The sequence below is a fragment of the Choristoneura fumiferana genome, chromosome 10 (genome assembly GCF_025370935.1).
Source record: "Choristoneura fumiferana chromosome 10, NRCan_CFum_1, whole genome shotgun sequence".
Classification (NCBI taxonomy): domain Eukaryota; kingdom Metazoa; phylum Arthropoda; class Insecta; order Lepidoptera; family Tortricidae; genus Choristoneura; species Choristoneura fumiferana.
The window spans coordinates 127,519-142,133 of NC_133481.1; the positions used below are offsets into that span (position 1 = coordinate 127,519).

At 42.6% G+C, this 14,615-nt stretch overlaps 2 protein-coding genes across 6 annotated transcripts in view; one reads left to right on the plus strand and one right to left on the minus strand.

The window, feature by feature from the left end:
• The window catches only part of Rift (Riboflavin transporter), a 13,587-nt gene extending 7,434 nt beyond the window's left edge, over window positions 1-6,153 (plus strand). For all 5 annotated transcript variants that reach the window (XM_074092986.1, XM_074092985.1, XM_074092982.1 and 2 more), the window contains 2 exons: window positions 3,132-4,230; window positions 4,743-6,153. In XM_074092986.1, coding sequence (XP_073949087.1) covers window positions 3,196-4,230; window positions 4,743-4,955 — 1,248 coding nt within the window. In that variant the 5' untranslated portion in view covers window positions 3,132-3,195 and the 3' untranslated portion in view covers window positions 4,956-6,153. The remainder of the gene's footprint in view (window positions 1-3,131; window positions 4,231-4,742) is intronic.
• Window positions 6,154-7,986: 1,833 nt separating this feature from the next.
• On the minus strand, window positions 7,987-14,115 carry LOC141431698 (reticulon-3-B-like; the record flags this gene model as incomplete). Its single annotated transcript, XM_074092878.1, has 4 exons — window positions 7,987-8,294; window positions 12,149-12,254; window positions 13,435-13,541; window positions 14,000-14,115. Coding segments are annotated over 4 exons (384 nt in total), but the record flags the coding sequence as incomplete, so codon positions are not given.
• Between the last annotated feature and the right edge of the window lie 500 nt (window positions 14,116-14,615).

Sequence of the window (14,615 nt, forward strand, 5' to 3'; positions counted from 1 at the left end):
ATGCCCGCAAATGAAATGCTTATCTTTCGGAAGGAAATAGTTAATATTTATTTTTCATCACACTTGCTCGTAAACAGTGTCGTAACATGCAGGCTACCTTGGTTGCAACCCCCCAAATGAAACCCTCGACCTTAATGTGCTTGTCATGAAGCCCGTGGTCGGTAAATGAGTCATTGCGCGTACTAATTTGTTGTCATGAAGCCCAATGTCGGTAAATGAGATTGTTACTGCATGGTTGATGATTGATTGGCACTGCAATTTTTTTTTTAAATATTAGTTTTTCTTTTACAAATATACAATTTTACTCGCAAATGTGATGAAAAATGCACGGGCGGTACTAGAATTACGAACATCGACTCATTATAGCCTTCTAATAGACTCTCGTTCGTAATTCCTTATTTACCGCCCTTAAGACACAATGTACTATTATTATATCGCGAAATTATGTGCGTTCTATTACACAGAGCCAAAGAGCCGCGGAGTCGCTGGAACGCTTTGAAGTAAAAGGCTGCTTTTTAGCCCCCGACGAAAAAGGGGTGTTATAAGTTTGACGCCAATATCTGTCTGTCTGTCTACCTATCTTTGGCATCGTATCTCTCAAACGAATGAATCAATTCGATGCAGTTTTCCTTCGTTGGTTCTAAGTTAGTGTCATTAAAAACGGTTCAGCTGTTTTTGACATATTTAACTTTTAATAAGTTTACTGAGTAAACTTTACTCAATGCCGGTTAAGTAAGTTGACAGGCAATCGGCCAGGGGGTCGCATAATGTTGCGTAGATAATTTGCAGATAATTTCCTGCACGTCAGATAAGCTATCAACTCCACAGTTAAAAGGTTTCGTTTTATTGTGCACGTCGCGATTCCACGTTGCACGCGCTGCACCCTACGTACCTACACGCCGACATTGCACAATTAACTTGATGGTCTTAAATCAATTATTATTCAATTTATTTACCAGAATACGGCTAACAAAGATCATATATATTATCGAGCGTGCTTAATGCATCGCATGCACATTTTTACGTTACTTGAAGCTTTCAAGGACGTCGTCTTGATAGTCTAAAAATAATGGGGGCTCTTGCCAGCATTTAGCCACGCATAGGCCCTATACCACATACGTTAAAGTGCTACAATTCTTCATAATTGACACTTTTTGTCTGATAAAGTAAACAATAATGTCGATTTGTAGCACTTGTAAGCCAGGTCGGCGCGGCGCGGGTGCCATATCTCACAGACTCACATATCTGGTATCTACTGCACTGTAAAGGATATGTCCCACAGATATTTTACTAATAAAAATGCAGTCAAAGTCTATCATACCTAGCTTGTAATGAATGTTGAAAAGTTTTGATTTTGATATGTGAAGCTTTATTATTTGTTTTCACTTCTCATGCTCTAAAAGTAGGTCAATATAGCCTTACGAGGCGGGAGTAAAGTGAGTACTTTAGTCCCTAGGGAGTAAAAGTAATTAATTTTTTAATTTACTTCGAGTGACTTAGATATACTCAAACATCCAGTACTTGCTTAGTTTTTGGCATAAAATAAGATTGTGTGTTTACCATTTTCAAGCCGAAAATGTTACGTTCTTAGTCTACGTGGTCTTAGTGCTATGCTTTTTCCGCATAGAAGGTGGCGCCATTCTATTTATTCCAGTTTGTGTATGGACCATTTCGCCGATGCGATTTGTTATATCTGTGTCTGGTTGGAAGAAAATACTAACCGCGGAAACTTTGAAATTGTTGTAGAGCGTAAATCATAAACGATTATGACTATTTTTGCTCTCGCAATCGAAGTGAAAAATAGAGTTTTCTCCTCGAGACTAAAAATCAATATAAACCCTCGAATAAATAAGCACCCTCGCTAAAGCTCGAGTGGCTAACCACGTCGGGTATATATTGGCTTATTATAGTCCCTCGATAAGAAATATACTATTATTAGCTGTTGTATGTGGCTTCGTATGAAAAGAATTCATATCGCTTTCCCGCGGATAATAGCAAAGTTTTCTTTGTCAAGATATTTTTTATCCCGAGAAATTGCAAATGTAGATAGTTATTAGTCTTTTTTAAAAAGACTATTCAATAGAAATAATTTAATTACTTAGACGCACCTAAATATTCGGAGATGTACAAACAAATTTAATTTCGTAGCGTTTAACGTTCTTTTTCTTTAAAAAATGTAAGTATAGTATACGTTAATGAACTGAAAGTTTTGAATATAGGTACCTACATATTGAATACTATTTTGATATCGTTTGAGACTCAAAGGATATCAATTAAAAGAGCGTCTAAATTAGAGCATTCATGTTTTATTCGTACGCCATTAGCAGTCAATAGGTTGCTACGAAATTATTACGAGTAATTCACGAGTCGTCCAGTACCTAACAGTAACACTCGCCGATGCCACAACACAAGTAAGTACATTACTTTACTTGTATTGTGCCGTTGCGTCACCGCAGCCCGCGAGTTTGGGACACAAAACCTCCGTCGCTCGGAACACAAAACACGGCGTTCTATGCATACTATTTATAAGTTGCCGAACTTATAGGCAGGTATACCGTAACCCTATAGAATAGACGGGGCGACGCGGCGCGGCCCGCGGCCGGGTGCTCCGCGCGGCACTTTTATGCTAGACCTTGACGTAAACACATCTACATCCGTTACTTAACTTATCTAACTTAGTTTTCTAACGAGAAAAAAAACCCTATGTTAGTATTGTATTGCTACGTAACATCATTAAAGCACTATCTTCCTTAACACTCGAGATAATCTTGTTAAGGCTCGAGTTATTTGGAACAATTAGGTACGTGACGATACGAATGCGACTGCATGACAGTGTCGTCGAGTTCCAACTGTTTCGGCCGTTATCAGCGCAGAGGATTTGGTACCGATTTCGTGCGCGAGCGCTCGTCGCGGCAGCGGCAGTCCTTCGCTCGCCGTCGCACACGCCTGCTAGCGCGCCACGAGCGAGCACGCGCTTTCGCTAATTACTTAATTAAATATCGTTCTGTCATACTGTGCACTCGTCGTTCGATTCGGTCCATTTGGCCGACCCGTATATTCCCTGCCGCGCCGATCCGATCAGTGACCACCGATCAGTAGAGTCAGCAGTGACCTGCTTCGCCTGCCCGCAGGTTGAACGAGGACAAGGAGCGCGCGCCGTGCCTGGGGTCCCGCGCCAGCGAGCAGAGCGGCGCCATGTGGGGCGCGCAGCGGCGCGTGGCGCTCGACGTGCTGATGGTGGCCTGGGGCGTGGGCACGTGGCTCGGCGTCAACGGGCTGTACGTCCAGCTGCCGCTGCTGGTGGAGCGGCTGCCCGAGGGCTGGGCGCTGCCCTCGTCCATGGTGGTGGCCATCCAGCTGGCCAACGTGGGGCTGGTGCTCTACGCGGCGCTGCGGCGGCTGCGGCCGCGCGCGTCCGACGCGCCGTACGTGTACGGGCTGCTGGTGGTGGGCACGCTGGCGCTGACGCTCAACGCCTTCCTGTACGAGCGCACGGCGCCGCTGGGCGGCACGGAGCGCTCCGTGGCCTTCCTGGCGCTGACGTTCTTCGCGGCGCTGGTCGGCTGCACGAGCTCGGTGCTGTTCTACCCGTACCTGCGGCACTTCCGCGACGTGTACCTGGCCACGTACCTGGTGGGCGAGGGGCTGAGCGGCTTCCTGCCCGGCATCCTGGCGCTGGTGCAGGGCGTGGGCGGCTCGCCGCGGTGCGTGCCGAGCGAAGACGGCGGCTCGCTGGTGCCGGTGTACCCGCCGGCGCGCTTCGACACGACCGTGTTCCTGCTGCTGCTGGCGGCGCTGTCGGCGCTCAGCCTGGTCAGCTTCATGGTGGTGGACCGCTGCGACGGGTTCCGGTCGGAGCGCGTGGCGCCGGCCGCCGCGGCCAAGGACGACGAGGCGACGGCGGAGCCCGCGGCGCTGCTGGGCGCGCGCTGGCTGTCCGTGCTGGGGCTGATGGCGCTGCTGAACGCGCTGATGAACGGCGTGCTGCCGTCCATCCAGTCGTACTCGTGCATGCCGTACGGCAACCTGGCGTACCACCTGGCGGTGTCGCTGGGCGCGATGGCCAACCCGGCGGCGTGCCTGGCGGGCGTGTGGCTGCGGCCGCTGCCGGCGCGCGTGCTGGCCGCGCTGCTGGCCGCCGCCGCGCTGCCGCTCGGCTACATCCTGGCCACGGCGCTGCTCAGCCCCGCGCCGCCGCTCGTCGACCACGCCGGCGGGGCCGCTTTAGTGGTGAGTCTTTTCTTATTATTTTCCAGTTTTCCACACTAAGTACCGACCGATCTCGACTGACAATGAAAATGCAAGCCGTGACGAAACAGCTTAACTAAAGAAGAGTCGAAATTCAGAATAATTCCTTGACTGTTCTTTCAATAAGATAATTTGGCGTGTTTACGAATCATTTTTGTATAATGAACGTCCTTTGTTTCACTTTTGTACCATCAGCCAAATAAGTGATCTATAAATTTTTAAACAAGTTCCTATCAAATGAATATGTCGCCAGTCGAACTTTCAAGGTGGGTGACAGACACGTCTATTGGCATTATTGTTTTATAACATGCAAACGATTATCAACTTTAGGGTGGTAGACCACATATTTGGCTGATAAATAAATTTTACAAGTTCACTCGCTCATCGACGACAGTTGCAAACCTCAAAAGAGTAGCAAATAATCTCTGCGAGTGAAGCGAGCATGAAAGTTAGCTCTTGCTCGTTCGTGACGGCGTGTCGTTCTGTTCTTTTAGATAATAGCGTGGACGGTGGTGTCGGGCGCGGTGTCGTACGCGCGCATGTGGGTGTACGGGTGGGCGCGGCGCGGCGGGGCGCGCGGCATGCGCGCGTGCGGCGCCAGCACGCAGGCGGGCTCGGCCGCCGGCTCGCTGCTGCTGTTCGCGCTCGTCAACTACACCGGCGCCTTCACGCAGCCGCCCGCCTGCCCGCCGCCGCCGCTCAGCTAGCCGCCGGGACCGACGACCATCGCACTCGCCCTCTAGCGCAGAGCCGGAGGCGGATTGGACGCGACTGTCGTATTCTTTGTTATTCCGAAAACTGTTTGTTTATTATCATGTTATGTGACTTTGACCAGTATCAAATTATGACCGTTGCGAGGTTTATGCTTGAAAACGTATGTACTTATAAATTATTAATCGGGATACCCTATGTCATCGCGGCACATGTAGAATGCAGTAATTGTTTAAATACAATGTTGAATTCCTATGTTGTTTTGAATTTTGTCGCCTTGTAATAGGCTTGTTTTATGACGACTTGCGTAATAATATTTTTTTGTAAAACTAAACGCGAATAGGTACCTATGGGGTTATGTAAATATTTAGCTGCACCTGTATGTGCCATGATGGCCTAGCTGGCGCAGGGTATAGCTACTTAGAGATCTTTGCTCAAACAGTGTGCTCTGAATACTTAAATGGGATTACTAATGTATGGGCAAAAAACTATTTCCAAAGTATCACATCCCAATATATTTTACTCAAATTATTATTTGGCAAAAAATCATTTGCTAAAACAACTTATCGCAATTTTAGTTAGTAATTTTTTTTGGCAAATTATTGTTTCAAAAATAATTATTTAGTCATGTTTCATATTACCAAGTTTTATTTAGTCAAATGTATCGTTTAGCATAAAGCACTTCCCAAAATATTGCATGGCAATAATAACTTACTTTTCTGGTAGCAGTTCGTTTCTGTGGGGGACGCAGTTCTAACCTCCTAACCTACTTTTCTGGTAGCAGTTGGTTTCTGTGGTTGGTTCGTGTGCGAAGTGACATTTTGAACATGTTTTTTTTTATTATAATATTAGCCAAAAGAAAACGTTTGTCATAATATAACTTGACAATGTAAAATTATGCCAAATGATAATTTGACCAAAATAAATGAAATACGAAATGTTAATATGCCAAAGATCCGTTTGGGAAATGAAACTACTGCGACAAGTTTTTTGGGAAGTGAAATTTGGCGAAAAATATTTTGCCGAAACGGCAGTACACCACTTAAATGAAGTTTAAGAATACTTAGATAATTATACAATGTTGATCATAACTGTATTGTTTCATTTCCGGCGGATATTGTACATCTACTTGGATATTTACTCAACCATGTCTGCCGACCAACATGCACTAGATAAAGAAGGTTCAGAATCTAATGTACTCTTTGTTTTACGAAAATATGAATGACCTATTGGCTTATCCAAAGTCAGTTGTACATTTATTTCTACTTAGTAATAAACTCGTTCTGTTTATTACGGAAAAACATAAGGATAATGTGTTGCGTCATTCATGAATCACGAAGAGACATTCGTTTATGACCACCTGTACCTGACTGAATGAGTTTAGGTTGACAAATATTAAGTACTTACTTGCTTGCATTCTGTTAGTGCTCTACATAGTGGCATCACCATTTAGAGTTTTGTGGTAAATTCCCGTGTTGACGCTTTTCTGATAGTACTATCTGTATCAGAGATCGAATATACGTAGGTGGGCCAATCACGGGCCAATCAACTTTTTTACCCACACTAATCTGTCCGCGACATTTTTCAAACAATTGCAGATTTTTAACTTAACACGTTTTTTTTGTAATTTAATAGATGGTGTACATGAATACATGCCATACAATACATGATGCCATTCTACGTAAATTCAACCTATTAAACCGTGAAACATCTTGTTGGAAGTACGATTTTTTGGTAACGCCAGAGACAGTTTTGGTAACGCAGAAGACGCCCAAACTGTGGGTAAAATAGTTAATTAGAATAGAATAGAAAATATTTATTTTTGAACAACTACGAGTACAATAATACAGCTAAACAAAACATAAACATAAATATATACATATGTAGTTGATACAAAAAAGGACACCCCTCAGCCCAGGTACATATAATATAAATAAATAAATATAAAATACATAGATTTTTTTCAGTCTATATGTCTATTCAAACGCCGCCACCTCTAAATTCGCCGTCGACTGGATTCGATTAAGGCACCGATTTTTGAAACCATATCACTCGGAAGCACCGTTTGCATGTGTGTTGTGTGTTGCTACAAAACTACAGCTCGTTGACAAGTTAATATCTAGTTTTCTGCTCGTATTTCATTCAACTTCAATTAAATTATCTATCTTAGGTGTAATCACCAGCACGAATATCTGATACAAGAAAGCGTACAGTCAAGTGCGAAGATATCAACACGGCCAAAGTTACAAAAATATGTATACACGGCTTTATGTGCTTAACATTAAGGTCGTGTATGTATACATATTTTTGTAACTTTGGCCGTGTCGATATTCTTGCAATTGACTGTACATAATTATCTGATACGACTTCATTTCTAGGGCGGGAAGGACGTGTCACATATTTTTGGACGCTTCACTGTGGCAGATATAAATGCAGGTGACTATACTTTTGTGTGAAAGCCTCGGGCCTAGTACAGCTTTGTACTGAATTTGTTTCTTGGAAAATATTTTTTACAAGCTTTTATTGCCCTGTTTGTTTATTTATTTGTTTGGATCAAATATCTTTGAAGCTACATCGAATTGACTTTAATTTTGGCATACTTATTAAATCTAGTGACAATACAATAATCTGGGAGTCAGGCCAGGCCAGGACCGCCTCCGCAGGACGGAACTCAGGGGTATTAACCCTTAATTTAATTATCGATGCCATTAGGCATAGACTTGAAATTTGGTACAGAAATGTAGTTTAGTTGGATAGCAGTGCGAGTTCATTCACAAAAAGTACTCTCAGCAAAAAAATTACACCTATCATAAATGTTATTTTGAACAAAAACTTATCTGCTCTACTTTTTAGACCATGCAAAGTATCATCGTGTGGTTTAAGATTGTTAATTTTGTCCGCTTGGACACTGAAGATGTTGCCAATTTCGTCTTTCTCTTTCACATAATCAAATTAGCGGATTAAGATATAGTGAGTGTTGGTCAAGACGCGCTAGGCCAGCGCGGCACAGCAAGTGAAACAAGCGAATGGTTCGACAGTTATTTTAATTTAAAATTTCAAAAAGCAAATACAATAATCTCCGCATGACTCATCTCATAAAGCTTTACACGTAAAAGTAGTTATCTTTATTTAATAGTACAATAATAAATATAACAAAGAGTGAAGTACTCCGGCGCTAATGAAAGATCTGTCTGTGGCAGCCACACACGCGCGGCGTGTGCGCACGCTCGCACGCACACACGCTCATAAACACCCCTCCCCTCCCCTGGCGCCGCGCGCTCTACTTGTCCTTCTCGCTTTCGGCCTTCCTGCCGAGTGGGACAGCTGCTCGCACTCTGCAATGAAAACAATCAATTTATTAGAGGACAATTAGAATGATTTAAGACGTTAGGACAAACCGCTATAAGGAAAAAACGAATTGAGTCAACGGCATTCTAAAATTATTAATTTGTCTAATTTAAGACTCAAAATCTAAAATTTACATGTATAATTCATGCTCATGGGGAAGTTTGCATTTTACTTCAATTTTTATTGAATAGAGTTAGGTACTGAAATAATGTAATCGGCCGCGGACTACATTGCACTGCGCACGAGTAGAATTAGTGGACTGTACCTAAGGCAAACATATTGTTTTACGCCAATTAATGTTAAAAGCATAGACTTAGGGGCTGTTTCACCATCCATTGATTAGCGTTAACCGACGGTTAAATGTGATGGCGTCTCCGTCTATTCGAACAAAACAAAAAGAGACGGCATCACACCTAACCACCAGTTAACACTAATCAAAGGATGGTGAAACAGCCCCTTAAAAATATGTATTTCATAGATAATCTTTGGAAATGATCTGGAATCTCGTAGAAAATGTAGCCTATGGCGTACATTGAGTAGGCAGCGCTAGTGCTGGTGATGGGGGCGCTCTGCTGCAGCGCAAAGTACAATCTAGCCCGGAATCGAACCAATGCACACCAATGAATGTAGCTAGCCATTGCTTTAATTTAATCATTTAAACATTGGAACTGATATTTAGGGGCTGTTTCACCATCCATTGATTAGCGTTAACCGACGGTTAAATGTGATGCCGTCTCCGTCTATTCGTACGAAACAAATAGAGACGGCATCACATTTAACCGTCGGTTAACACTATGGATGGTGAAACAGCTCCTTAGATGCTTAAAAATATAAGAACACAACCGTATTGTGCACAAATACATGTTCAGTGTTTACGAGTGGACAGCTGCGATACTTATAATGGCGACAACAACCAGTACACATGCAGTGACATCTCAGCGCGACGCGGGAATAGTACATTGTGTCTTAAGGGTGGTAAATAAGGAATTACGAACTAGAGTCTATTAGAAGCCCGAAGTCGAAGACAGGGCTTCAATGAGTCGATGTTCGTAATTCTAGTACCGCCCGTGCGACATACAATGTTTTTCATCACATTTACGAGTAAAATTGTATATTTGTAAAAGAAAAACTAATATTTTATCAAAAATTGCCGATACCGCTGACTGCGCTCTTGGCAGCGCCAGCTCAGCATGTGCATGGCGTGCGTGTGCAGCGCGCGCACGGAGCAGCAGCACGCCATGCAGTAACAAACTCATGCGACCGACCGCGGGCTTCATGACATTAGTACGGGCAATGACTCATTTACCGACCACGGGCTTCACGACAAGCACATTAAGGTCGAGGGTTTTATTTGGGGGGTTGCAACCAAGCTAGCCTGCATGTTACGACACTGTTTACGAGCAAGTGTGATGAAAAGGTATTAAATGTCTTGTCCGCTCAACGTTCAAATACCATCTAGTTAATATAAATATACTGAACGGCAAAAAATCTGCCCCTCAAATGTATGCAGTAATAGGTAATTTTGTATGGAGAGCGGGCCAAATATTGACCTAGTCCCAAACTAAGCAAAGCTTGTACTATGGATACTAGGCAACGGATAGATAAGTAAATACTTAAATACATATCAAACATCCAAAACCCGAGAACAAACATTCGTATTATTCATACAAAATATCTGCCCCGGCCGGGAATCGAACCCAGGACCTCAAGCTTCGTAGTCAGGTTCTATAACCACTTGGCCATCTGGTCATCAGTTGCCCGTCCGTCCTAGATGGAGAGCGGACTGCAAAATTTCGTACCTACTTGATACCGCGATGAAATGCACAATGGTTTCCATAAAACTGACGCTAAGTCCGAATTTGATCGTCTGCCGCGGCCAGGGCGGAACTTGCCGAAAGTACCAAAAAATAGTCACTTCGGTGCGAAAAAAGGAGCGTTATTTAACCCATCTGATACTGAAATAATAGTCATGGCACCAGTTAGGAATTTACTGGTAGATACAGAAAAGCGAAATACTTGTCAGTTTTTTTTTGCCGTAAGTGCTTGGCAGACGCTCTCAAAGGTGAACCATCAGGACCACTAAATATACCCATCTGATACCAGCATGAAACCAATTCCAGTCGGTAGGTATGAACCCTCATTTTCGGAATATATGAGTCTGCCGAGGCTGTTTCTGCCGAAACATCTTGATCAAATCAAATCGAAACAACAATCTCGTATGATTATGTGAGCAACATCTTTGCCGGTCAATTATAGACATTTCAATTTACCTAAATTCAGACAAAGCCGAATTTTGGTCGAGACCTTGGTTGGTACACCATTAGGAATAAAGTGTCAAAAGTCCCCACTGATCCCATGTGTGCTAAAAAGTTTTTTGGGATCAAAGGCAAAAATTATAAATCTTAAAATTATCTACAAAAATGGTCTTTCTAATTTTTTTCTAAATTATCGTTCCCGAGATATACAATACAATACAATACAAAGACTCTTTATTGTACACCAGACATAGTAAGCGATACAGAAAACAAATTATTAAAATTACAAGGTGAGCAATAGGCGGCCTTATCGCTTAAGAGCGATCTCTTCCAGGCAACCTTTTTTACAGAACTAGTTTACAACAGGTGGTGCATCAAAAGTAGATCAGAAAATTTAAACGTAACAGCAATACATCTACGAATACATACATAATTATATCGTACTTATAATATACGTCCAAAATAATATAGGTTGAGATAAACTGCAACAAATAAATAATAAATTATAATAAGGCTAATAATTACAAGATGACAGATAGTGCTCCTTAAGCATAGATTTAAATAGTGACAAAGACTTTGCGCGTCGTAAGTCAATCGGTAAGGAGTTCCACAACCGAATAGCCTGGACAGTATAAGAATATACATAGAATTTGGAGTTAGATAGAGGCACGGAAAGGAGAAAGTTCTGAGAGCATCGAATAGAAGTTACGTAGCTAAATCGCTCTTTGAGGTAGCGAGGAGTTGCAGGGTTAAAGAGAATGCCGTAAAGAAGGTGGAGAATGTGAGAGTTACGGCGAAAACGGATTGGGAGTCACTTGAGCTGTGATCGAAAATTAGAGACATGATCGAACTTACGTAGACCAAATATAAACCGAATGCATAGATTTTGAATTCGCTCAAGTTTGTTAAGCTGCTCTTCTAAGAGATCGGGATAACAAATGTCAGCATAGTCGAAAATAGGGTGCAGTAAAGTTTGCAGAGATATCATGATTCTAAAAGTTGAAGTAATCACGTTCTACATGATAGCACATTTATGCCACGTATACCTATATAGGGTGACTGGGTAACCGACCTATTCGTTGAAAGGGGTTATTCTAGACTTATTTGCAATGTTTTGGCCAGTAATCAGTTTTATGGGAAACCATTGTGCATTTCATCGCGGTATCAAGTAGGTACGAAATTTTGCAGTCCGCTCTCCATCTATCCGTTCTAGCGGCAGACGACGGCGGCTGGTACCTCGACTATCTCTATCCGCGGCGTGAGACGAAAATATACGATTTAAAAAATAATATTTCAGAATACCATTTTTTACTTATTTTTGCTTGTTAGTATTCGGTCACTTAATATTTTTAAATACGGTGCATTTTGTGCACGAAACAGCGGTATTTTCATCTTAGCGCGCTCGTGTTGTTAAGACAACAGGGGGTGTATCGTCGATCTCAGTAAGCTTAGTGTTTACGGAACAAGGGGTTGTTGGGGTTCTGGTGGGTGAGAGAGCACTCGCTTGGCAGATTTCATTGACCATAGCATGTTCGTGGTGTATACTGAACAAGGGGTAGGGGTGTCGGTGTGTTGGGCGCACTCACTTGGCGGATATTTCGTTGATCTTGGCGCGCGCCAGCTCCAGGTTGGCGTCCACCTGCGGCTTGTTCATCTCGTACGCCTTGGGCAGCGTGAACAGCGCTATCCAGCCTGAAACGCACAAATAAAGATTCCTCAAAACACATATTTTCTTTTCAGCAATAATTGTGACAATTTACACTAATTTTGATCTAGTACCAAGCTACACAAACAAAACTATGGCAATGCATTATGCAACTCTACAATTAAGAACTGACATTTCTAATTAGCTCACTTTTGAAAGAAAAAAAAAATTTGTAAGTCGTGGTCGTGAGTTGACTATTAGTATTTTGCGATAGAGGGCACCACACGCCCCTGAGGCGTGCGCAAGCGGGCACGATTATATGACGAGTTAATGAACGGCTTGAGTGAGGGTGTACTTTAAACATTGGCCAACGTGACTGAGAAAAAATTTTCTTTTAGAAAGATTTAATTTCTAAAAGCATTGCCGCAGTATCTAGACAACGTATGAAAAATGATATATAGTTAAAATAAATAATTTTAGAAAAGTTGTTCTGCAAATATGATGTTTTGACATACAAAAGATAGCTAGATAACATTATTGACAAAGTGACTCTAAAATACTAGCGAAAGAGACGTCGATCGACTGGGATGGGATAAACATCATTTTCGCTTTTATTGCGTGCAAATAAAGCTTTGCTTATTCGGGTTATAACGTATGTTACTATGACATTTATCTTGATGTGGTGAGCTACAAATACAAAATGAACGAAATATTATCCATTTGATTAGTGTTCATTGCAAAGATCCGGTATGATTAGCCAAATAAGTGGTCTATCAATTCATAAACAACTTTCCTATCAAGTGACTATATATGTCGCTAAAGTCGAATTTTAGAGTTGTTATTTATAACGAAGCATGTTGCGGATTATTTTAGTGTAATGAAAGCTTATACCTCTATAGTTCAAATCTTTAAGCCTCAGTGTGTAGGTACTTACAGGTTTAAGTTTTTTTTTTTTTTTATATTGTCACAATTTCAACTTACATCAAGCATTGTTTATAAAAACGGTGGATTAAAATGAAACAAATCACATCTACACAACACAAGGTGAGTTGTGTAATATTTTAACATAATTTTTACTTATTGTTTTATGACATGCTACTTTAGAGTGGAAGACCACATATTTTGCTAATAGTCATCAGGCATCTAAAGTAAACTTTAAAAATGACTACAGCGGAAAATAACTAGGCAGAATCTTCCTGTAGAGTATGGAGCATGCAATGCACTGACCGAGGATGATGAGCGTGATCCCGTTGAAGCAGGCGCCCACGTAGGTGAGGCACCACAGCAGCACGCCGAACTTCAGCGAGTCCACCAGGTCCTCCACCAGGAACAGCCTGCAACACGCGCCACGCGCCGCACGGTCAACACTCGCTACACGACCGCCACCGCCACGCCGGCTCGGCAGACCTCTCTCGCCAAATAAATTACATTATGTTGTAGATCAACAAAAGTACTGCTGCGTTCAGATGGTGCGTCCATTGAAGCTAAACTCGCCCTCTTTTCATTTTGTTATGAAAAATCCCACTAATATTATAAATTGAAAAGGTATATCTGTTTGTTTGTTACTTCGTAACGTCTAAACCAAAACCGATTTGGATGAAATTTGGTATACAGATAGCCTGGGTCCGGGGGAACGCGAGTTAGCGATAGCCGAGTTGTACGCGGACGGAGTCGCTGTTAACGACTAATTAGTAATACGATACGTGTAGTAGTGCGAAGCCAGCGCACAGGTGTACAGGAGATGTACTGGAGAGAGTGTATTAATATGAGGTGTTCAGAATATAAGGTGTACCTGCGCAGTTCGGTGAGCGCGGCGTTGAGGTGCGCCGTGGCGGCGGCGGCCAGCGACTGCGCGCGCTCCGCCGGCAACGCTGATGTCCTGCTCCAAGAGGAATCTGCAAACACACGCCCGCAGCGTTACCACCACTTATCAACGTCGACGTACAGTCTCACAAACAGAATCAACCACGGTGGAACTATTTGCTACAAATGCCTTGTTAACATTCCATATAGGTATAGTTATGACAAACACGTCATCGTGATATTGATTGTGAGATAATTCCATCCTAATGCACAATTCAGTTTCCTTGACTGGGTTCACAACCAAAATTCACTCAAGTTCATGAACAGTTAATTAAGTTAATCGCGACTTTAAAAAATAAGAACATTACAAGTTGCCGAAGTTGACAAGTGAAATTTTTAATGTCGAGCCCGCCTGGCCGTCGCACACTACCTGGCATTAACCTTTGCCCGCTAATTTTCCTACCTATTATTATTTTAAGATACCGTTCCGTGCGGTGATATTTACGGAAGTTTCCGATCGCGTAGCCGTCCAAAGATGGGCATTTGAATGCCATCAAAGTGTCACGAGTTTGCATAAAATAAATACTTCTAGGTGGATTTCGCAA